Raw genomic sequence first — 22,496 nt, 5'->3', positions numbered from 1 at the left:
GGTTGCTTTTGCTGAGTGCAGAATAGTGTTGTATCATAAAATTAAAAGCTCAACAGCAGCTTGGTTGAAATCTGTTTTACTTCTTTCCTTTTCTAGTTGTTTGAGGTATATTATAATTCTCAATATTAATTTTTAAACAGTGTGATCATTCTAAATTTTAAATGAACAGATAAATTAAATAAACTATTATTAATAACAATAACATCTTCACTTCTTTTTACTTCTGGTTTCGTGTTTACAATTCAGTGGAATACAACAAATTCTTCCTACCATCAGTAACCACCATCTCTTTTACTTCCATCATTATACACTTATAATTGCTTATTGAAGCAATTATCTTACCTTCTGAGTCTTCATTCATTAACAACAAGCAACAACGGTGTTTCTTTACCATTGGATTACAATTTTTACACCGGATTGATTGTTCTCTGTGTTGGTTATTAATTGTGCAACATATCATTATAACCATATCATTTTAAAATAGGCAACTTATATAATGTCTCACTCCTTTCATCATAGTAAATTAGATCAATTTAAAGGTAAATAATTTTAAATCTTTCATTATTATTTCATTGTATTTATGTCCATGAATCAGGATTTCTTTACTTTATTTTATTTATTTGTTTTTGATCCAAAGGCCTAATCATATGTTTTTTTATTTTTCATTTTAGGAATTAAAAAAAGCATGGGTGATAGTGATGATAAACTGTCCAAAGAGTCACAGGATAAACCAAACTGGACTGATTCTGGTGTTTGTGTTGATAGTGGTTTATGTATTGATATTCATAGTTTACCATCAACCTATGATGTAGATAACCCATTCAAACAGGATGCCGATGGAGATACCATGTTGCATCTTGCAGTCATTCAGGGTATGACTGATTTCGTTAAATATTTAATCAAAGAAGCTCCATCATCAGAATACTTAGACATTATCAATGATGAATATCAGGTATGTACCTTTTCATTATCGATCCATCATATTTCATATTTCTTTAAATTAATGAGCAAGTTACTTAATCATGTTTTACTTTCTCATCTCTCTACAGACACCTCTTCATTTGGCTACAATCACCAAACAATATGGAATAATCAGCCATTTAGTTGCCTCAGGTGCCTCATTATTCATTCGCGATCGCAATGGTAACTCGCCCGTGCACATAGCCTGTCAAAATGGAGACATGATGGCACTAAAATCAATATTATCACCTAGAAATACTAATGACACAAATTCGTCATCATCGTCATCTTCATCACCATTCTCACAATCCTCTATAGAATCTTCATTAAATTCAAGAAATTATGAAGGTAATGATCAATTTCTTATCATTAATGTTAACATTATTAGTTGATTTTTTGGCTGTAGGAGTGAAAAAAGAGTCAGAAGACGAAAAGAATGAGAAAGAGAAAGAAAAAGAGATAAATGCATTTTTGGATTTCCCCGAAGCTAAGTATCAGCGTAAAAACCCTGAGAGAGAATAAGATGTAATTGAATAGAGGGAGGGAAGAGAGCGAGAGAGTGAGAGAGCAAGAAGACTTAGAAGCTGAAAAAACCCAATCTCCCTCCAACTCTCAACCTTCCTTTTTTTGTTCTTCTTACAGGCGAAACTTGTTTACATTTAGCAGTCAAAACTGGTGACAAATCTCTTATTGAATACCTTGTTAACTGGGGCGCTGATATCAATGCTCAGGTAAATAATTATCCACCTCCACCTAACTCATCCATATGTTTCAAAACTATAGCGCACATGAAATTTTGTACATTTTTTCAACTAGAAATAAGTTTTGAGTCTTTAAAGGATTGCTGCTTCTGAAGTGAACGCACAAAAGACGTTGCTTCAACTATTATCAAGATGCATTAGCTTCCGATTTCCTCAACGCTCAGAGTTATTCTAGCAACTGAAATTTTATGAAGCTCTCCAACTATTTAATAGTATTTATCAACTCTAGAAATTGTTATCAGAATAATATCAACATGAATATTACTAAATAACAAATTTTGGCCTGATGTTAGTATTCATTTGCTATTTTCAGCCAGTTTTTTTATTCCGAGAAAAGTGACTAAAACCTCTATTGTATTACTCTCCCAAGATGATGTAAACAGTTTATTTCAGAAATTTTGGTTATCTTAGCTTATTTTTCTTATCAAATATTATATACCTAAGGAAAAATCCTTAAGCAAGTTGAAATACATGAAATAAACGAAATTCATGCGTGCTACCCTTTTGAAACAAAATGCATGATAACCTTAAATCAAAGGGCGTGTGTGTAAATTATCAGCTTATGTCAGAATCTATTTGATTACATGAACCTCATAAACACATGAAATATTGCATAATTAATCTGTATTAACTAAATATCATGAAAAGAAAAACTTGATAATTTGAATTGAGAAAAGGTGATTTGCCTCATTCTTTCTCTTTCACACTCATCCTAAAGATAAACATGATTTTTAAGATGATACTTTCATCTTTTTTATTTTGTTTATCGTTATTCAACAATCCTGGCTTTGCTATTTTTAATCAGTCAGCTCTTCAGGTAATTAACAAAAGCTATCTCAATAAAAATATTAAACATGTAATGTTATAAAAAGATGAAGATAGTATAACGGGTCCGTTGAAAGATCTAATTGTACTCTACACCATCTGATTACCTGTTTTTACGGATTTCCCCGCTCCAATAGAGAACATGAGAAATCTTTATAAGTCCAGTCATTTCTTACTCTCACCATCACATCAAACCTGAACAACAATAGCAAGTCAAAGGCTTATTGCCAGGTTAGATTGTCATGCAAAATGAGACTTTCTTTGCTTCACCAAATCAAGATCAACAATCTGAAAATGGCCTCAAGTTCTGACTACTCACGGATATCATTTTTCCGTATTTTCTCTCAACCTTTTCATCTTTGTTTCCTGTTACAAAATAATTTTTATAAAACCCTGGAAAAGGGTTCCGTATTTTTTCGGATAGATTCATTTTTCTCTCTAGTGTTTTGTTTCTCTTTCAATTATCTGAAAAAAAACCTTTTTTCCTATTAATCAATCCACCTACTTATCAACCAGCCTTTCTACTCGCATGGATAAATATTTGCATCACCTTCCTCAGCGGTTTTTCCCATTATATTTGTACATGTATCCATGATACATGGTTAAAAATCTTGAAAAAGCTGAAAGAAGCGAAGAAAAAATTTACCATTGGATCAACATTAAGCACGCAATACAGTCTTTTTATTAGGTTTGATGCAGCTGTAGTTTTTCAACAATTATTTCTCATTGTTTTTTAGCAATTTAAGTTTACAATGATTTTGTTGAAAGTTACATTGAAATATTAATTTGAATTGAAATGCCTTTTCAAGTATCTAAGGTTCAAGATATGACTGTCTTAGGTTCAAATTTATTAACTTTATTAGATTCCTTGGATGGATTAACGTTTAAAGGTCCATCTTACATAATATAAGCTTGAGCAAAGTTCAATTGTTTACTGAAAATAGTTACGATTTCTTTTTATTATTTTATAATTTTTCTTTACCATTAAGGAAATTAAGGATTTATTAACTATCAGTTATTTAATGCCATAATTCAACCCTCTCCTGCTATTATCTTTTTTCCTGTTTTCTTGACAGTCAAACTTGACTCTTAACAATTAACACAAATTTTCTTATCTCTTATTGGTTGTTTTTATGGCATCTGGAGACTTTTAGAAAACATTGTTTTCACTTAATATCACTTTTATCCCCAGATTATCATATTTTTTTCATGTTATTAGTTAATGATTATGATATAATCTTATGCAATGTTGATTGTGTTTTTGTCTATTCTCATTTAATCATTTGTTTTCAATTATCCTTTCTGATATCTTATGATGATTGTGATGAAATTTTTCATGATTTCCCTCAATACTTTATTATTATGATGTTATTCTAATTATTTTTCTTTCCCTCTTCTCTTAACAGGAAGGCAAAAGTGGTAAAACTGTATTACATTATGCGATATTAGCCCAAAAATTAGATTTAGTTCAATTTTTAATTTACACATGTAAATGTTCACCTGCCGTCCGAACTTATGGAGGCTTAACGCCAATGCACCTTCTTAGAGGATTATTAGAAGTTAACCCAAACAGTGGTAAATTAAGAGCAATTCATCAAATGCTGACAGAATGTGGTTGTGAATGCGAGCCCTACTCAACGGCACAAGATTACGATTCCGATTTTGATTACTATTCGGGACAAGAGTCGGATGACGATGTTTTATTATGATTCAGCGTAAACAAGAAGGAAACAATGGAAAGAGGAGAGCAAACAAGCAAAACACAAATTGGAAAATTATGATTATCGGATTAATTTATCTTGACCAAACAATCATTTTTATATCCTTCAACAATCTCAATGGATTGCTTGTCAACACCACCACCACCATCATCATCATCGTCCAAATTATCATCTTTTATTCATTCTCAACATCATCTCCACCTCAACCACCTCTCCATTTGTCTTTATCTCTTTTTTTCAAAATTTATCTCACTCTAGTTGAAACACCACCACAACCACCATCAACTTCACCACCTCCTTCATCCATCACTCTCCTATTTTATGGAAATGTTCAATATTCTCAAAAAACGAAAAATTTCCATTGTTTTTTTTCTAAAAAAACCTTTCATGTCTACTATATTATTCTTACCCTTTGCTATAAGCAAATGTTGATATCAAACAAAACAGAAAAGCTATTTTTATCTAAAAAACGTATTGAATTTATACATTAGATAACAATATATATAAATATAGATTTATCAATATATATATTTTAATATTATATATATATTATACATAAATATATTTTAATTATTTTAATTATTTCATGCGAGTAAAAGAAGTAATGAAATGGTGCAAACAAATTCACTGGAATATTGGTTTCCATCAATTCTTAGAAACTACAGACTGATCTTTAATGTGAAATCTCGGTTAACTGTTATTCAACAGCTTTTTGTTGTGTTGAGTTTATGGAAAAATATTGAATGGAAAGAAATGGGGAAATACAGATGATTGTGGCACTGATCTTGTGTTATTCAATAACAATAAAGCAACGATAATGTTAGTAAGTTAAATGGTGCTTGTAAAAAGGAAAATGTGAAAATTAATAAAATAAAATACGAAACGAGCATAAGATATAAAATAAGCTGAGTAACAACTGATTGGGAATAACCGTCAATTGGCCGCTGGGTTTAATATATCCTTGTTAGCATGAAATGTTTCACCCTGGAACCAAGTTAATCTGATAGTCGACTAATAATAATCATCATCATCATCATCCTCAAAGTGATCATGATCATCAGCATCACCATTGAAACAAATTCTGATTCGATTGGTTTAACGATATGCTGGGAAAAACCAGGTTCAAGCTTAAAATGATTAGCATTTCATTTTTCTCTCTCAACTCTCCAAGTAGAGTTCTAGATTCTTGATCAATCATTAATTTTCAATTTTCGCTTTTTACTTTTTTGTCTTACACCAAATTAATAAGCATACCTTTTTAACCAACTCAGAAAAAGGTATAAATTATTTTAATTTGAATTGCATGGCAAAAAGTAAAGCAAAAACAAATGAATGGTAGAAACTGGTGTTTTAGTCACTTGGCAACAAATTTTTCAAACTCGGTGAAAGCTAAAGGGAAAAATTTACTCAAAATTAAAGGTTGTAAAGTAATTTGTGTTGATTTAAGTGGTAAACATAGGTGATGATGACAATTTATTGTCAGTAAGGTGATGCCAAGAAAATCGCATAATATCATTTTTTAATCATTAGCAGATTATTTTATCAAATGTGATGGCTTTAGAGCTTCAAACTTGATTCAATATATGATATATTTACTGCGTAATGCGGCATTACTAATGCGTAAGAAAGGTAAAGAACGATAATTGCTTCATTCGATATGATAATGATCAAGAGCCGAAATAAATCTTCATTATAAATTGTCATAATCATTAAAGGTAATTATGTGTTTACTTTTTTTTATTAGTTTTCAATGTTACCAGTAGAGGGAAAAATTTTTTCATTTTTCTTTTTCATTTATTGTTGGAGTTTTTTGAATGATCACAAGTTGAAATTGATTAGAAAATAATCATTTGTGTGTTGTCTTTCGCTTTAATAGAAACACATGAGCTGATGAGAGTTACCAATTGAAGACAAACTTAAATTGTTATTGAATAATTGCCTTGAAGGGAAAGAAAATAATGTCATCAAGTCAATTGCGTGGGTAAAAATTAAATTGGATTACAACGGAATCAACTGCACAGTTATGATCGAAGTTGAATGTTAATTTGAATCATTGAGTTAAAGGAAATCAATTTTCTTTACGGAAACAATGATTTCAACAAGCCTTGGAGTTGTTTTTAGAGTTAAACGCGATTAATATCTGATTAGGTTAACAAACTGTTGCCTGAGATGTAAAATTAGCAGCAATTCGCCAGGGTTTAACTTTACGGGAAGAATCATTCTTTAACTTTGTCTCTTTCTGGGGATCAAAGGATTGTACCCAGTCGTTAGGAGGTGAAGGACAATTTGGAACGCCAACAGTAACACGATGACAGAAAGGTCGACTATATTTGCGTTCTGCCAAAGAAACGTACACACGATTGTCATCCGATTTAACCAACTTTAGACTTTCATTCAACATTTCGATCAGCTGAACCATATTTTCGACTCCATATGCTCGGAAGTTAATTGCATGGCCATATTCATATCTGAATAGATCATGTAAACAATCAGGAGTTACACTGTTTGAAACACTCTTAATGAGAGAAGTCAAACGACCAGTAATTGTTTTGATTCGATACTCGTGACTTAATTTGATTATTTTTTCATCGCCAGCTAGATTATCTTCTAATTCAACGACTTCTGGTGAAAGGGATTCAAACAGTTCAATCAGCTTGGTGAAACCATAATCTGATACACGGCACTGTCGATTAAAGTAGTGATGGTAAGTGGGAATAAATTTAGAGAAAGGCATACTAAGCGTCGGAGTTGATTGAAACAATTCAATTATATCACGAATCAAATATTTGGTCCTTTCAATTTCCTCTGAAGTTCGTTCCTTTCTTGGTATTTCTAAAATGATCTGATCAGAATCACTAATACCCTCTGGTTTAATGATTACCACTGTTCCTTCCCAAACATCAACTAAAATATCTGTTACACAGCAAACACCATAATTTTCGATGGAGAACGGCTTCTCCAAAACCTTTTCATACTTAGATGGAAGCTCTCCAAGAGTCAACCTTTTGGCTGGTTGGGCTTTTAAAACTCTGATTAAATCAGATGCGAAACGTTTAGTTTGTTCACGGTGGGTAAGAGTTAACATTTTCTTGGATCCTTCACCCAAAATTTGTACCACATGAGGAATAGCTTCCAAGAGTTCAATTAATTTTGTATATCCATATTGATATACACAACATTGTCTACCAAAATGGTTATGATAAGCAGGAACAAATTTTGAAAATGGAATCAAAGAACGAGGTTGACTTTTCAAAAGGTCACGCACTTCTCGACTAAATTGGGCCATTTGACGAGCAATATTATCATTAGATGAAGATGAAGATGAGGCTGTTGTAGGGGTTATGCTTGTTCCTTTGTTATTGTGGTGATTAGAGCTGTAATAAAGGCTATTGGAATTATTATTATTATTATTACTATTATTATTATTACTGTTAGTATAAGCATTATTTCCACTTGACATCATTGAATTATATGATGAAACGTCTGAACAACTTGAAGATGAGCCTGAAAATTGTGATTGATGTTGACTAGAACAGTAAGATGAAGAAGCGGAAACGACAGCATTTGATTTACTCGATGACCATGCAACACGTTTGAAGGACACTTCGGGATCCATGGTAATCTCTATACCGGGTATACAGGTAATCAAGTGTTCCAAAGGTACCAGTGAACCTCCACTGGTATTTAACTTTTCATTAAATTGATAATAATAACAGGTTAATAAACTATTCAGTGGTAGACAACCTGAATGAGAGTCAAGAAGAGCATGCATTCGGGGTGCCAACTGTTTTAATGAAATATTAACAAGGGGTAAACAAAGGAGAGGCTCTTCATCGGTCCAACCATCAAAACTGTTACTATTTATCTTTGAATAACCAGAACTTGTACTCGTTGCTTTTGATGATATCGTTTTTCCATGCGATGATGAAGATGACGATGATATGATTGAGGATGAAGATAAAGGCGATTTAGATGATAACAATGAAGAACCCATTGCCTCGGGTTGATGGATTGCACAAAAGGGTAAAATCTTTTCTCTTCTGATCATCACTGAAGGTAGACTTAATGCTGCTTTATATTTACTGCTAAGAGTAATATATTTACCACCAAAATTGTTGCAATCAATTGAATTGGAACTACCATTTAGACTCATGTTGCTGTTGAAGCCATTACCAATACCATTATAAGAATCAGGAACCAACTCAATGGTATCTCTTAAACGCCTCAAATCGGCTCGGGTTAAAGATCTGTGGAAATTTTTCTCAAAAAAATATTGAAAAGTAACAAATGGAAGCTTTTTAGAGGGATTATCTTCGAAGAGAGAAATCACTTCGGCTCGCAATAGATCAGTTGAATGCATTATCAGCAGTTGTTGTCGCTGTGTCTAATAACGAAAATGAAGCTAAAGCCAAATGGATGATGTCAATGATGATGGAAAAATTGAACCCAAAACGTAGTTGTTCAGTGAGTGTAGCTTATCCAAATATGTAGCAGCACAGATTGAAATATCAATACACAAAAGATGATCAGGAGGAGAAATAACAATTAAAAATCAACAATTAAAGGAAAAGGAAATAAAGTGGTAACAACATGGGAAGATTGCTTTTGAATTAACAAGGGCAAAATGATTGACCGTTGATTTCACCTCTTCATTTATATAGTGACAAAGAGGAAAAGATGATTGGATGAAAAGAACCGCCAAGTGTTTTACCAATAGAGTTCAACTGTTTAGAATTGTTTCAATTCGAAAAAATACAAATATGTATCTAATGAAGCTTTCATCTTGCTTAAAAAGAGCCTATTGTTGGATTAAACCAGAGATTGGGTTAAGATAATTTCAATCAAATATATCTGTAATTTTCTTGCTACAATTTACTCTTATTGGTTCAAGTTAGGCTGATTGTCCCGCCCAAAGAGATTTTTTCATCAATTTTTTTCCATTAAAGATTACACATTTATTTACAATAAATTGAAAATAATTTTTTATTCAGTTTTCAACATTTATAGTTGATATAATTTGTTGTTGGCAATTAATTGATCACATCAATTACAATCATTCAGTATGTTTTGTAAAATTAAAATCTTTGATTTAAGTACGCAGTTTTATCTATGTTTAGATACAATGTTAAAATTTTTGTAGCTTTTGGAAGCTCTGATAAGCAAAATAGTGCTTAAGATTAAAATCAAAAAATCGTAAGGCATTTGTTTTTGGTCAAGAAAATCAAGGGAAGATATCGATTTTGTTTAATGACTTTTTAATTCTCAACGAGGTGAGTCTCTTAATCGGTGAAGTATACCAGCATTCTTGCATTATTTTGGTGATACGAGAAATAACTGGATCATTTTCCATTCTTGTATTTATATTTGGCCTCTGGTCATCGCAAACGATTTTTTTCATATCCTCGAAAGAAGGATCACTTGGCACAATACCTCCAAAAGGTAAACTATAATCGTCTACTTTACCATCTCGACTGTAACATCTACGACAAGCTTCCCACATTACCAAAGATAGTGAATAAATATCTGCCTGCTTATGACTAACAATGGAAGATGAATTGAATGAATCTGAAAGTATTTCAGGTGGCATATAACGAATGGTTCCAACTTTGTACTTTTCGGCATTGATTAGTTTACCGGTGTCTTTATAGAAAGTTACAGCCAAACCAAAATCAGCGATACAAACATTATGATCATTTTTCATTAATATGTTTTTGGATTTAATATCACGATGAGCTATCTCAGGAACAACATCTTCCGAGTGCAGGTAGTCTAAACCATTGATAATACCTCTCAAAATAGACAGACATTGTCGTTGGTCAATTTTAAAAGTGTTTAAAAAGTCGTACATTGATCCAAGCGGATAGTAATTTGTTATCAACCATTGTTGAGTACATGCATCAACCGATATACAATCAGCTGCGATAAATTCAAGAATATTCTCATGTTTGTTAATGGCACGATAGACCTCGAGTTCCCTTTGAAAAATATGCTCATCACGAGAATTAAAAGCTTTTATGGCTACTGGACTTCCTAACCATGTTCCTCTGTAAACTTCATTTGTTCTTCCTTTGTAAACAGGCACATCTCTATTTATAACTCTGGAAACTGTTCTTGTAGTCAATAATGGTTGTCCATATCGTCCTGAGCCAGAAGTTTCAGATGAATCAAAGTTCGAACTAAAATCACAACTTTTCAAGTCTTCTTTTAAGTCTTCTTGAATGGAAGGACACTTTACTTTAGTCGGTCGTCTTTTTTTCCAAGCAAAATAAAGAAGCAAAGCGGCAACTAAGAGTACGGCAACCAAGATGATTACAATAAATTTTAAGTCAATAGTGTCAGATTTGAATGGTACATCGTCAGGCACAATAGGATTGTCATTACAAAAATCGGAGAAACAACATTTAGTGGAAACCAGGAGATTACGATCTTCAGGGTTTTGAACAATATGGCATTGTAGTTTAACATAAAGTGCATCATCAATACATCCTTTCTTCACAACTGTTGTTCCATTGAGAAATTTAGTGATGAATTCAAAACACGCAACAGCTCCAGAGCATTTTTCTCTTGGTTTTAAACAACTTTCATATTCACATGCCAAACACTGAATCCGTTTCATATTAAAATAAAAAAATCAATACAACCCATACAAACACAAACAGCAAGTTACCTTCTGGTAACATAAGATCTTTATTGGTGGTGACACCTCATGTCTTAAACAAATATTTTCAGATGTTAGGTGAAAGTTTTAAAATTACTGATGGGATCAAGATCTTCAGGGATGAATTTAAATAACTTTGGTGTAAATCGACAGGGAAAATCACAGATAGAGCATTAAAATTTGACAAAGACATGAAAAGGCACTCACAAGAGCAAAAAGTCGTGTAAAACGATACCTTTTGTTTGTTTGTAAATAACACCGATAGGTGACACCGAAGAAACATGTGTTTTACTTACACCTATTTACACATAAAAGATTGTGTGAATAGATTCTAGTAGAATGTGAATTTCACACTGAAATTAATTGATTGATTATTCCAATAAAATTAAAAGTCAAAATATTGTGATTCATTGATTTCGATCAGTTGAAAGCTAAAACTGCGAAATAAGGAGTACTTCTTGACTGTTATTCCGATAAAACTTATTGTTTCCAAGTTTTGCGTCATTTTATTCCAACGTTTTCTAGTTATTGGTCAGCTATAATTTTAATGGGTTGGCTAATTAAAGACTAAATATCTCATTATAATGATGTGACTTTACGATGCTCAGAAATGTAGAGGTTTAATATAGATTGAAGTAGAGACAATCAACAATAATTACGCATGTACAATGAAAGAAATAAAAAAAATTGATTCGCCATCAAAAATGAGGTTTTAATTGTAATTTCAAGAGAGAAGGGGGAGTGGAAAGGAAGAAAGAAATAAAGAGAGAGAGTTAATGCGATTAATGGTCAGTCGTGAAGGTGAAAAGATGAGAGAAAAAAAGACAAAGATGAAAACAAGGAACAGAATAAGACCACAAAACGAGAAAGACAGGATGGCAAGTCAAGGAATTTTACAAAATGAAAATTCATTAGACAAGGTAAAGTGTGATTAGAGGTGATAATGTAGTTTGTCTTGCTTTTTCTTGTTTCGTTTTTTAGTTGATGAAACTAAGTTAGAATATGGCCATTATCTATTTTGGCGCACTTCTAAAAGAAAGAAACAGCTTGAAAAAAAGAGAGGTAAAGGTGAGTTTAGTGGGAGCAAAATTTTAGGACGATAGGAAATGGGATGAGTGAGCAAGTATGCGAGCAAAAAAGAGGAAGGAAGAAATGGGTTAGGGTGTTATGTTGAGAGAAAAGAGAAAGTGGTTTTTGCTGTTATGACGAGATATTATCACTGAGGGATAATGTTAACTGTGGCGCCGAGAGTATGTCTCTCAATAATTTGGCTGAGTTGATCCAGATCCATCATTTCCAGTCTATCTTCTTCACCGGCCAGGTCAAAATTATCCTCTTCTAATTCACTTTCTTCACCATTTTCTTTAAGTATCGGTACCCAGCACTGACCATTATCTTCTACGTTCACTTGAACCTTCCAAGTTATGCTTTCAAGTTTATCAATCTTTTTCAGTGCACTGAGAACACATTTATTGGTGTAAGGGTCATTCGATGAGATGATCAATTCTTTTAGATTTTTCAAAAAACTGTTCACAGTCGTTGCTAAAAGAATTAATGTTTGACTGGCATCCGGTAAAACGATTAGATTTTCTAAATGTAAACTTCTCAGCTTGGTCATCCCTTGGAGAGACAGAGGCATTGAGTTACAAGTATCATTAATTGTTAAATCAACTAATTTAAGGTGTTTGAGTGAAGTTAATTTACTAAGATGTCTATAAACACCTTTTAATTTATTCTGATTATTCTGATTATTGATTTCTTTAGTCTCATTTTCTGCACTTTCTAATTCAATCTCACAGTCCACTTCACCCTCAATTTCAACCTCAACATCAGCTGAAACATCATTTAACGTCTCCGAAACAATGCAATTAAGGTTGGCATCTGTTACGATAGCTTCGTCTTCAAATTGTTCAATTGTCTCATAATGATCTAACTTTTCTTGTGAATATGATGGTGATGGTGGTGATGGAGGTGATGATGATAATGAAGAATATGATTTAACGTCATGATTGGCCCAATTCAAGCAGCTACCAATTTCAAGACTACTTAAAGTTTGAAGATGACTTAAGAAGCTAAATTGATCTACAGTGAATCCTTTTAAGGTAGTCATTGAGAGTGATTTGAGATTGGTCATAGGTGCGAATATTCGATCGAGTAGATCAGAATCCTCGGGATTAACAATAAGACCATATTTACAATCGACCCGGAGATGCTGAAGTGAAGATAAATAAGCGATGTTTTCTAATATGGACAAATTACAGCTTTGAAATGCTGAATCGTCTTCAAAAAGATGTCTAACGGAGAGGGTTTCCAGGTTGCTAAATGAGTTGTAACAGTTTTCTGTGACCGCTGCATTAATTATTTCCTCAATTACAGATGTTGGGACCGTCCCGAATTGTATATGCTTGATTGACTTCAAATAATCCGTGATTGTGGCAAAATTACTCCACATTTCACTAAGATCACTACCCACAGGACATTTAATACCATCGAAATTGATACTCAGGGTAGCCATGGGTTCAACTATGTTCCTACCAAAATATTGCCAGTCTTTTATTACCATATCTTTCATCGTAATCTCTTGCCATAACATTGGCTGTGACGCTAAACGATTGAAAGTGCGACTGGTTAACTTGACCTTGATCAAATCTCGTGTACTTAAGTGTTGAAAGATTTGGTTTAAGCACTCGTAGCCGCTCGATAATAAGTTGAATTCAGGTTTGATTCTGCTAAGATTTTTACGGCATTTGTTGATCCTTGTATTTAAAAATTCAGCAATTTGGCTGGCGGTATATATGATTGGTGCAATCGGTGCAATTGGATTTCCTAGAATGCGATTTTCAATCGATGCTTTCCGTCTTCTCTTGAATAGAACTGATTGATCATGATAACCTATGATAATCGAGAATAAGATACGAGTTAGATATAACTGAAAACATGCTAAAAATTAAAAAATGGCGAAAGGAGATCGAAGCGATGACAGGATAAGTTACCTGCCAATCGATTCTTATCAGAATAAAAGTTTAAATTTTGAATAGAATATTCGATATCTTAAATATTTTAGCAATAATTGCATTATCTGAGTAAGAAAGAACTTTTTTTATTATTCTCAAGAAAGTTTGAATGATAAGGGTAAGTTAAATATTGAGAAGGGTCCAAGAAGAAATGCGAAGCTTTCGATAAGCTTTTGAAGTTTCTTGACTTTAGACCTTGCTTTAATTCTGATGTAAAATTATCGCCTTTATTCCTAAAATTCATACCAATTGCGAGAGCCTCAGTGTCTCCCAGTCTTCCATTCAAAAAACCGACAGTTTCCCCAGCGTCATTGGGATGAATACAATTCTGAGGATGGAAAAAAGAAAGTTATTAGAAAATCAAATTTGCAAGCAATATTGAGAAAAACATAAAAATAAAAAACTTGGTCCAAATGAACGAGACAAACAACGAACTTTGGTCTACAGAATCAATTCAATGATAATTTAGAATAGTTGATGAAAATTTCAACACGTGTTTGTTGTTTGGAAAATTTGTTTGACTTTTAAAATGAAAATAAAGGAAAACAGATACTCACTGGACATATAAAACTGTGAGAATTATCCAAAAAAATTCCGGCAGGTACACATTCAGGATGATATAGACATAAACATCGGTCACATAGTAAAGTAGGAATAATTCCCTTTTTACCAAAACACATGATAGAACAAGGAGTAGGGTGAAGCATTGGAGGCAGATTATTGAGAATCTCTTCAGGAATACTGTCTATTATGCAGTCAACTATATCTTTTTCCGAATCATTTTTATCCTTCTTTGCGCGTTTTTCAATTTTAGCATGCTTATCGGATTGTTTAGATCTGGACTTTAATGAGTTAGTTGTGGTTCTGTTCTCGCAACTTTCGGTTCGATAAATTTTAGAAGGTGCAACGTATCTTGTATTGTCAGGTGATGCTAGTGGTGTCACTGAGAAAGAACAATGTAAAAAGTCATCGGCATAATTTTCATAATTCTCAGTGATATCAGTCTCCTTTTTTGGCAAAGATTTGGTTAAAATTACTTTTTTGTCGGATTTTAATTTATCCAGCTTGACAGATGATTTTGACTTGTTTTTCTTCTTGGATTGTGAATATTTACCATCAGGCTCTACTCGACTACGAGGTGTATCAAAGTCATTGTGATTAATTCCTTCAGATGACACTCCATTCATAATTTTACCTGTGTCAGATTCGTTGAAATCTAATTTAACTGCTTTTGGAGTAGAATCAGGTTTGGATGGCCTCTCGTACTTCGACTTAGTTTTTTTCTTAGAATTGGTTGGTGAATCAAACCCGTTATCATCGTTAGGTTGAGTTGTAGAAGACGAATGATTATATATATCATTTGAAAGATCACCATTCACGCCGGTAGTTTTCACTGACTCTTTATGATTATTTGAGTCAACATTGTTAGTTTGATCAGATCTATGTGGTGAAGCAGTCTCAACTGTTCTCAGTCTTTTTCTAGGTATTTCATGTGTTCCCCTTGTAATCTCTTCATGTGAAACAATCCCCAGGTAATCATCTTCACCTTCCATTGCAGGTATCATAGAAGGTATATTTTGAAGAATCTCGTCAGGAATACTTTCATTAAAACTATCAACAATAATATCGTTGTCGTCATCTGGATCTTTGGATGGATCCTTTTCAGATTTTTCAGTCGATTTCTCTATTTTTTCTAATTTGTCAGTTCTTTCACTTTTATCCATTCTCTCTGATCTTGTCCGAGAGCGTTGGTGATGATTAGGAGTAGTCACTTCAGAGTTTTCATTTCGAGTTCTTGGATTTGCTTGCCTAACAATCTCAAATGGCGCACGAAAAATAGGTTGACGAGCAAAAGTAAAATTTTCAGGTTCGAGGTCACACTCAGGATGGCGGTTAACTGCAAAAAAGAGAGACAAAAGAACATTAGTAACAGCTAAACGGTGTGATAAAGAAACAGTGAAGCAACATTACATGTAAAACATGCATGTTGCTTTTAAACAAGAAGGTACATACGGTATAATCCAATTTCCACATATGATCGAAGTTTCACATTTTTCTCAGGAGAAAAATAATATATGTCTACAATTCTTTTACCAGAATTGGTATGGGTAGATCTAAGTACGATTTCCCTTTTCCATCCAAGCTTAAATGGCTTCCTAAATGCTTCAAGCTCAGTTTGACTGAATTTCTTCGATTTGAGACCAGTTTTATCGGACCAGCCTGCATCAATGTTGCACGATTCGAAACAATTTTCACTTGCTCCATGGGAGCCATCACTGTTATTGCTGGTGATCATGGTGTGGGTCCAGGTTAATTAGAAGAATGAATTACCTTCAATCAACCTAGAAGACACACTTTGAATTGATGGTTTCACGAACTAGAGAAATTATTAAGCCTGATGAAGGCTTGTGTTTCTTCCAAAAATCACTGGTGTGGGTAAAAAACAAAAGGTACAGCGACCAAAAACACAGAGACACAAGAAAAATATGAAGCGAGGGAGAGAAAAAAGTGAAAGAAAAAAGTGAATGAAAAAAGCAATGAGCAAAAAAGACAGAGAATTAGAAACAGAGGGAAGAAAAAGAAAGTAAAATAGAGAGAGAGAGAAGAAGAGAGAGAAACTAACAAACACACACACACTGTATACACATTTAGACAATGAGAATGGTCAAAGATGAACAATAATTAAGTAATTGATTTAAGAGATGATGACTCCACTTGAAAAACCGACGAAATCACAATTTGTTAAAAAATAAAGATTTACTTATTAGTTGAATTAGAATTGATTGGGTCAATAATTAGTTGGTTAATTGTGAAAATAAGGAGAAACAACATCTCGTTTCCACTCTCTTTTGTGTGCGATAAAAGTGAGTCCTGATGAAGAGCATTGAGAAAAAGGAGAGAAAATAAAAGTTAGAAACATATAGAAGGCAAGGGCAGAAGAAGCACAAAGAGCACAAAAAGCATAATTAAATGGAGGCTAAATGGATGAAAAATTAACTTAATATTTTACTTTTATTCATTTTGGTTATCGATTTTTTTATTATAGTAGCACATAATTACCATTAAATTGTATTGTTTTATTTAATTCAAACCGACACTTCTTCAAAAGATCAGCTTTACTTTTAAAGATCATTGATGAACCAACAATATTTATTATCACTTTTCTTGTAACACTTATTGATAGGAACCTAAATAATTTAACTTTTTTTTGTTTCTCTCAATAGTATTACTCATTGTTATGCACAGCTAGTCAAGGTAAATTTTTTCTATAATCAGTCGAATGCCATTTTTTATTTCATTTTTTTCATTTATTTATTCAATTCGTTTTTTAGTTTTATTTCATTTTCATATGATAAAAATTAACAATTTTGGAAATAATTTCTTAAACAGTGGAAGCTCTTGAAGTTAATTCAATCGCTTAAGGTATAAAAAATGAGTTGAAAACACTCAATTTACATAGAATTAAATTTCATCTGTTTTTTCCTCTCGCTTGGTGTGTGTAAACGTTTTATTGCCGCTTCGAGTGACTTTTTCAGTTGTTTTTCATCTCCTGCCAAATATTTTTTGTTTGGAGCCAATTTTGTCATTTATAAATGGCGGTTAGACCATTCGAGAGGGAGCAACTGTGCTTTGTTTCCATGGCAGTTTCTTGCTTTCTGATTGGATGGTAAAATTTTTGGAGGCAAAATCAAGTTTTGTTTTTAATTTCTCCATTAATGAACAGTTGAATTGATTGGTGTTTTATGTACAAATAGATATAAAGGTAACAAAAACTTTTTACACCAAACTCATGATTATGATCTTTAAGCTTTCTTCTCTTGTATCACAAGTAGTTGGTGAAATAGAATGACAAACATTTTTGCTTCTCAAAGTTAAACACGTGTTTGTTAGGTGATGATGGGTCACTAGAGGAAGATCTTGAGGCGGAGGTTGAGGTAGATGGATAATCTGAAGGCGATTCGTAAATTAGCGTTGGATGATTTTTATGGTCAGTGTTTTCGACATTATTATGTACATTATGATAAGAGTTATTTATACTGTTACTAATTTTTCTCACGTCGTCTGTACTTTTGTTGTTGATGGCAACGTCAACTTTACAATTACCATTCCTTGTCACTTTGGTCTGATTAGAATTTAAATGTAAAGAACCCTTTAACCGAGCAGAATAACGTGATCTCTTTCTTGAAGTTAAACTGAGAATAAATTCTTCATTATCTTTAAGGTCGGCATAAATTACACTGGGATCCAAATTCATTTGATTATCAATGCACTTGCTGGATGATGGCGAGATTCGTCTGGGGGAATTTCGATAATCTGAACAATTGTGGTTCTTTGTTCTTCCAAGATGAGTCTTGCATAATGGACAGGTCAACATTCTTGGTGCAACAATTTTAAATGGCCTACAGCAAAAGGCTTTAATCCGTCCTTTCCAATTGAGACCACTTTCTAGAGTTGCCCATCTCTCTAACCTTTGAGTCTTGTTAAACGTATAAGTGTGAACGTAATGTCGAGGTCCCCAAGAAGCAGAGACAACACCGTTAATTACATTATTAGAACGGGTCATACGACTTTTACCATTTCGGGGTCTATTTACATCTATCAATACCGCATTCAGGACACTTCTATTATCAGTAGAACAATTTTTTTCAATTTTATGATAAAAATCCGCCATATCAAACTTAAATTTAGCTTCTGGGACACATAAAAGCATTTTTTGTCCTAACACTGAGCATAAATCCACTTTTGAAATAGTATCAGCTAAATGTTTTTGTTGATTTCTATGAGATCTTTCGTTTTGGTTTTGATGATGCTTATTTTTTTGTACTACTGAATCAGTTGCATTAGGAGTATTAGGTGATAGTAATAAAGATGCTAGCGTTGGACTATTTGAGCCATTTATACCATTTAACAGAAGGCCACATTTAGATAACAATAAAGATGTGCCTGCTGTTTGAGTAGGAGACACTGATGAGCTACTTGATGTTGAATAGCTTTGCGATGAAGATGATGAAGGCTTGATTACTCTACTTGGATTATTGTTCCTATCACAATTATTATTAACATGATTATTTTTATTAACATTATTATTTAGATTAATCCTACTCCTTGTTTCTGGCACTACTTGTGAAGCTTGTTTACTTTTCTTATTATTTGATGTCGCTGGTGGTGGGGGGCTGGATGCTTTAGACCGCTTTGGAATGACACAAAGAATCCTTCCAGTGTTTTTATCAAGGATACAAGAACCATTCTTGTCTTCAACAACTCGGAACATCTAGAAGGGGTGAACACTTAATTTGAGAGTGGAATGACGATGAACTGTATCAATACAGAACGAATTTTTGAGATTTTCATAAAAATCATGAAAAATCAATCACATTAACGACACATATCTGTGAGACAGGGATAACTTCATATGTTGTTGATACTTGAAACAACCCTAAAAGAGGGAGAAATTTGTTGTTGACCAAGATACAAAAGGCTTTTTTTATAAAATTACTCACGTGACACCTTAGTTCGCCATTTTTTTGTATAGATGGCGATACATTTTCAACTTCCGGTATCCATCTTAACTATTCTTAACCATCACTAACTAGTCCCTAACCATATAGGGTGCACAGGAAGTTAGTGTGAGGGGAAAACACGCCCACTTGCGCATTGTCATGATTAGTATTGAGATGAACATTTTACGAGCGAATTTCTCACTTATTGAGATATTTTTGGCCCTCCTTCCTATCGAAAATTTTCAGCATACCCTGTAACTACAGTACTTCCGCACATCAAGAGTCACTCTCAAGTTAACAAACGGATTTTCTTCAAAGTCCCTATCTACCAAAAATCAAAGCACTAGTGGAATCTCAGAGCCACCATCGAGAAACTACGTCATTGTGAGTTATATAAACTCTTTATCCTAAAGATGGCGACACCTGAAAATTAACCTTTATTGCTGTTATTTTTAATTAGTTTTAATTTAATTTGGTCTTTTGTTTCTGTGGTTATATGTTTATATTTAAAAATGTAGGGTTCCCGTCGGGTATTAGTGATGACGTTACGTTTTTTGCCGAATGTGTTGTATAGGTCATTATCAGCCATTGTGGTTTTTGTTCAAAAAATATGCATAAATGATAAATAAACCAATTTAACTCAGAACGCTTATTTGTAGCGCCATCTGTATTTTCAATAACAAACCTTCTCCAATGGTGATTTGCATTAACCTATCAGTATTTTTGATCATTTTTCATCAATTCTAAGCATGTTTTCTTTTTTGCAGATGGCCATATATAACGCTAAAGCACGTGCGCAAAGAGAAATAAAAAGACAAAAAACGAAAAACGAAAAAGTAAAAACCCCTCTTGTTTCTCGGAGGCAGCTTTTGTGTTTGCAGTGGTGTTAGAGTTAGTCAAGAGAATGTTCCTCAAAGGTCTTCTTGCTGCAGCTGCAAAAAGCTGGGATGGCAATTGTTCTCCAAACCATGAACCAATAACTTCTAAAATGCAACATGATGGCACTTGTGATTTTTCCATTGATAATCATGTATTTGCATTTATATTTATTCATACTTATTCATATTTTTTATATTCATTTATACTCTTTTAGTTTCAATACAATCATTTTTTATTTTATTTCCATTATGATTAGTTCTATATTTCATTAAAAGTAGGTCAGAGTCTGTAGAAACAACTTCACAAAAAGGAAATATAAAAATATCCATATTTGCTTGATAAGTCATCTAACCTAACGAAACCTAACCTATCAGTATTGTTTTATCATATTTCATCAATAAATCTAATCATGTTTTCTTTTTTGCAGATGGCCATATATAACGTTAAAGCACGTGTGCAAAGAGAAATAAAAAGACATAAAACGAAAAAGTAAAACCCGCTCTTGTTTCTCGGAGGCAGCCTTTTGTGTTTGCAGTGATGTTAGAGTTACTCAAACGAATGTTTCTCAAGAGTCTTTTTCTTTTTTCAACTGCAAAAATTTTTAAAATAGAGAATAATGGCACTTGTGATTTTGGTTATTGGAATGATGAAGAAGATTCAAACATGGAGCTAAAAAAGATGCGAAAGGTAAAGACAAATAAACTGAAATTGCAAAGGATGGGATGGGCTGCAAATATTAATGAAATACCTGCACAAACAATAACGAGGAAATGGACGACAATGGAAATATATTTAAATACATTAATTTATTAGATTGATAATCATGTATATTCATCCATATTCATAAAACTTCATGTAAATTTTTTCATATGCATTCATATTTATTCGTTTTTATATATTCATTTATGCTCTTTTATTTTGAATTTCAATAATTTTTTATTTTATTTTAATCATAATTAATTTTTCAATAAATCTTATAAACATTTCAACTTGCGTTTAATCTATTTGCTTGAGAATGGAATAAGAGGACAAGTTGATATAATGAGAAATTCTCATTTTCGTTTGCTTTCCTGGTATCTCAACCAGTACGTCAACTCACATCATCATTCAAATCACGCTTAGCTAAGTCACTATCGCCCATTGGAAATTCCCCAGACCCATTCTTTAACCACCAATGATACTGCTAAGTTATTCTACCTCGTATCTGAGAACAAAGCTCTATTGTTTGCCTTTTCAGCTCTTCAATGGGAAAAGTTTCTGGATCTTCATCCACGATTGGAGGTTGAAGATTTTCATATTCATTAATTTTTTGCGTTTGGTTTAGGAATACCACTCAGTTTTAAACTTGACATAAATTATAGTAATTCATCTTGCCGAATGGATTACCTCAACTGGCCATTCGATATTGTTAACTGCAAGAATGATTCAATTAGTCAGGTTGAACATTCTTTGGCCTATTCACTCACTTTTTTGGCCATACTTGCTTATTTTTCTCTAAATGTAATAATATACCAATGTAATAATTTAAATCAATTTTAGTGAAACCAAAGTCGGAAAATATTCCAAATTTAAGTATGATAAATAGATTTATTCAATTCAAAAAAATCTTTCCATCCTGGGGTTTTAACGTGATATTTTATTCAACACATTTTTTGAACAAGTTAACTTATAAAAACATTATATGATATAGATATAATAGCAGTAAAAAACCATCTCTGATTCGAATCAAAACCGGTTGTTCGCGAAAACTTTAACTGAAACAAAACTTGATTTAAATTCAAAATTCATTTTGAAACTTGAACCAGAGTTTAACCTTGGGCATCAAAAAAAAACTTTGCTGAAGATTATTGATTGGTTTTATGATATAAAAATATTTTCATCGACTTCAATTCTTCATTCAAATGAATATTCAGCCATTTTAGCTTTTGCTAACATATTTTCCAGTATTGGTATCGCTGCATTTTTGCTGAACTTGATTCCATTGCATTGCAGCCAGCGAAGCATTCAGACTCGAAATTACAGTTTATTGTACGTTCTCGAAATGATGAAATTTTCCACATAGTTTTGCACGGTTGATTGCAATTCCGCTTATGTATCGATTGCCATCTGAGAAAGTCTAATAGTTTCATCTCCGAAAGATCTTTTATGGTTTAAGAGACTTGTAGCATTTTACAAAA

The 22,496-nt window shown here is 32.8% G+C and overlaps 3 protein-coding genes and 1 pseudogene across 4 annotated transcripts; 1 reads left to right on the top strand and 3 right to left on the bottom strand.

The window, feature by feature from the left end:
• Nucleotides 1–45: 45 nt before the first annotated feature.
• cact (NF-kappa-B inhibitor cactus) lies at nt 46–4,827 on the top strand. Its single transcript, XM_015932747.3, has 5 exons — nt 46–539; nt 672–952; nt 1,050–1,308; nt 1,603–1,691; nt 3,953–4,827. Exons 1-5 carry the CDS (start codon nt 497–499, stop codon nt 4,253–4,255), a joined length of 975 nt encoding a protein of 324 aa, XP_015788233.1. The 5' UTR covers nt 46–496; the 3' UTR covers nt 4,256–4,827.
• A 1,149-nt stretch (nt 4,828–5,976) lies between these two features.
• Nucleotides 5,977–8,897, bottom strand: Marf1 (meiosis regulator and mRNA stability factor 1-like protein). Its single transcript, XM_015932746.3, has one exon. The coding sequence runs from the start codon at nt 8,625–8,627 to the stop codon at nt 6,417–6,419; it is 2,211 nt and encodes a 736-aa protein (XP_015788232.1). The 5' UTR covers nt 8,628–8,897; the 3' UTR covers nt 5,977–6,416.
• Nucleotides 8,898–9,221: 324 nt separating this feature from the next.
• On the bottom strand, nt 9,222–11,171 carry LOC107365252 (activin receptor type-1 pseudogene; annotated as a pseudogene). The gene has a single exon (XR_016200229.1). The product of XR_016200229.1 is annotated as an activin receptor type-1 pseudogene (transcript).
• Nucleotides 11,172–11,616: 445 nt separating this feature from the next.
• LOC107365251 (uncharacterized) lies at nt 11,617–16,795 on the bottom strand. Its single transcript, XM_015932723.3, has 4 exons — nt 15,953–16,795; nt 14,497–15,836; nt 14,186–14,267; nt 11,617–13,817 (listed from the first exon to the last, which is right to left on the bottom strand). The coding sequence occupies exons 1-4, from the start codon at nt 16,233–16,235 to the stop codon at nt 12,142–12,144; spliced, it is 3,381 nt and encodes a 1,126-aa protein (XP_015788209.1). The 5' UTR covers nt 16,236–16,795; the 3' UTR covers nt 11,617–12,141.
• Between the last annotated feature and the right edge of the window lie 5,701 nt (nt 16,796–22,496).

Source organism: Tetranychus urticae, chromosome 3 (assembly GCF_039701765.1).
Source record: "Tetranychus urticae isolate SD_2017Ah chromosome 3, NJAU_TeUrti_SD_1.0, whole genome shotgun sequence".
NCBI lineage: Eukaryota > Metazoa > Arthropoda > Arachnida > Trombidiformes > Tetranychidae > Tetranychus > Tetranychus urticae.
Note: the sequence above shows the minus strand (reverse complement) of the source record. Positions and strands in the feature narration are given on the sequence as shown.

Coding starts and splice junctions, on each gene's coding strand:
- cact (XM_015932747.3), top strand. CDS start 497: ATGTCTCACTCCTTTCATCATAGTAAATTAGATCAATTTAAAG. Junction 540..671: donor TAAATTAGATCAATTTAAAG/GTAAATAATTTT, acceptor TTTTCATTTTAG/GAATTAAAAAAAGCATGGGT. Junction 1,309..1,602: donor AAATTCAAGAAATTATGAAG/GTAATGATCAAT, acceptor TTCTTCTTACAG/GCGAAACTTGTTTACATTTA.
- Marf1 (XM_015932746.3), bottom strand. CDS start 8,627: ATGCATTCAACTGATCTATTGCGAGCCGAAGTGATTTCTCTCTTCGAA.
- LOC107365251 (XM_015932723.3), bottom strand. CDS start 16,235: ATGATCACCAGCAATAACAGTGATGGCTCCCATGGAGCAAGTGAAAAT. Junction 15,837..15,952: donor TGTGGAAATTGGATTATACC/GTATGTACCTTC, acceptor TCTTTTTTGCAG/TTAACCGCCATCCTGAGTGT. Junction 14,268..14,496: donor CTCACAGTTTTATATGTCCA/GTGAGTATCTGT, acceptor TTCCATCCTCAG/AATTGTATTCATCCCAATGA.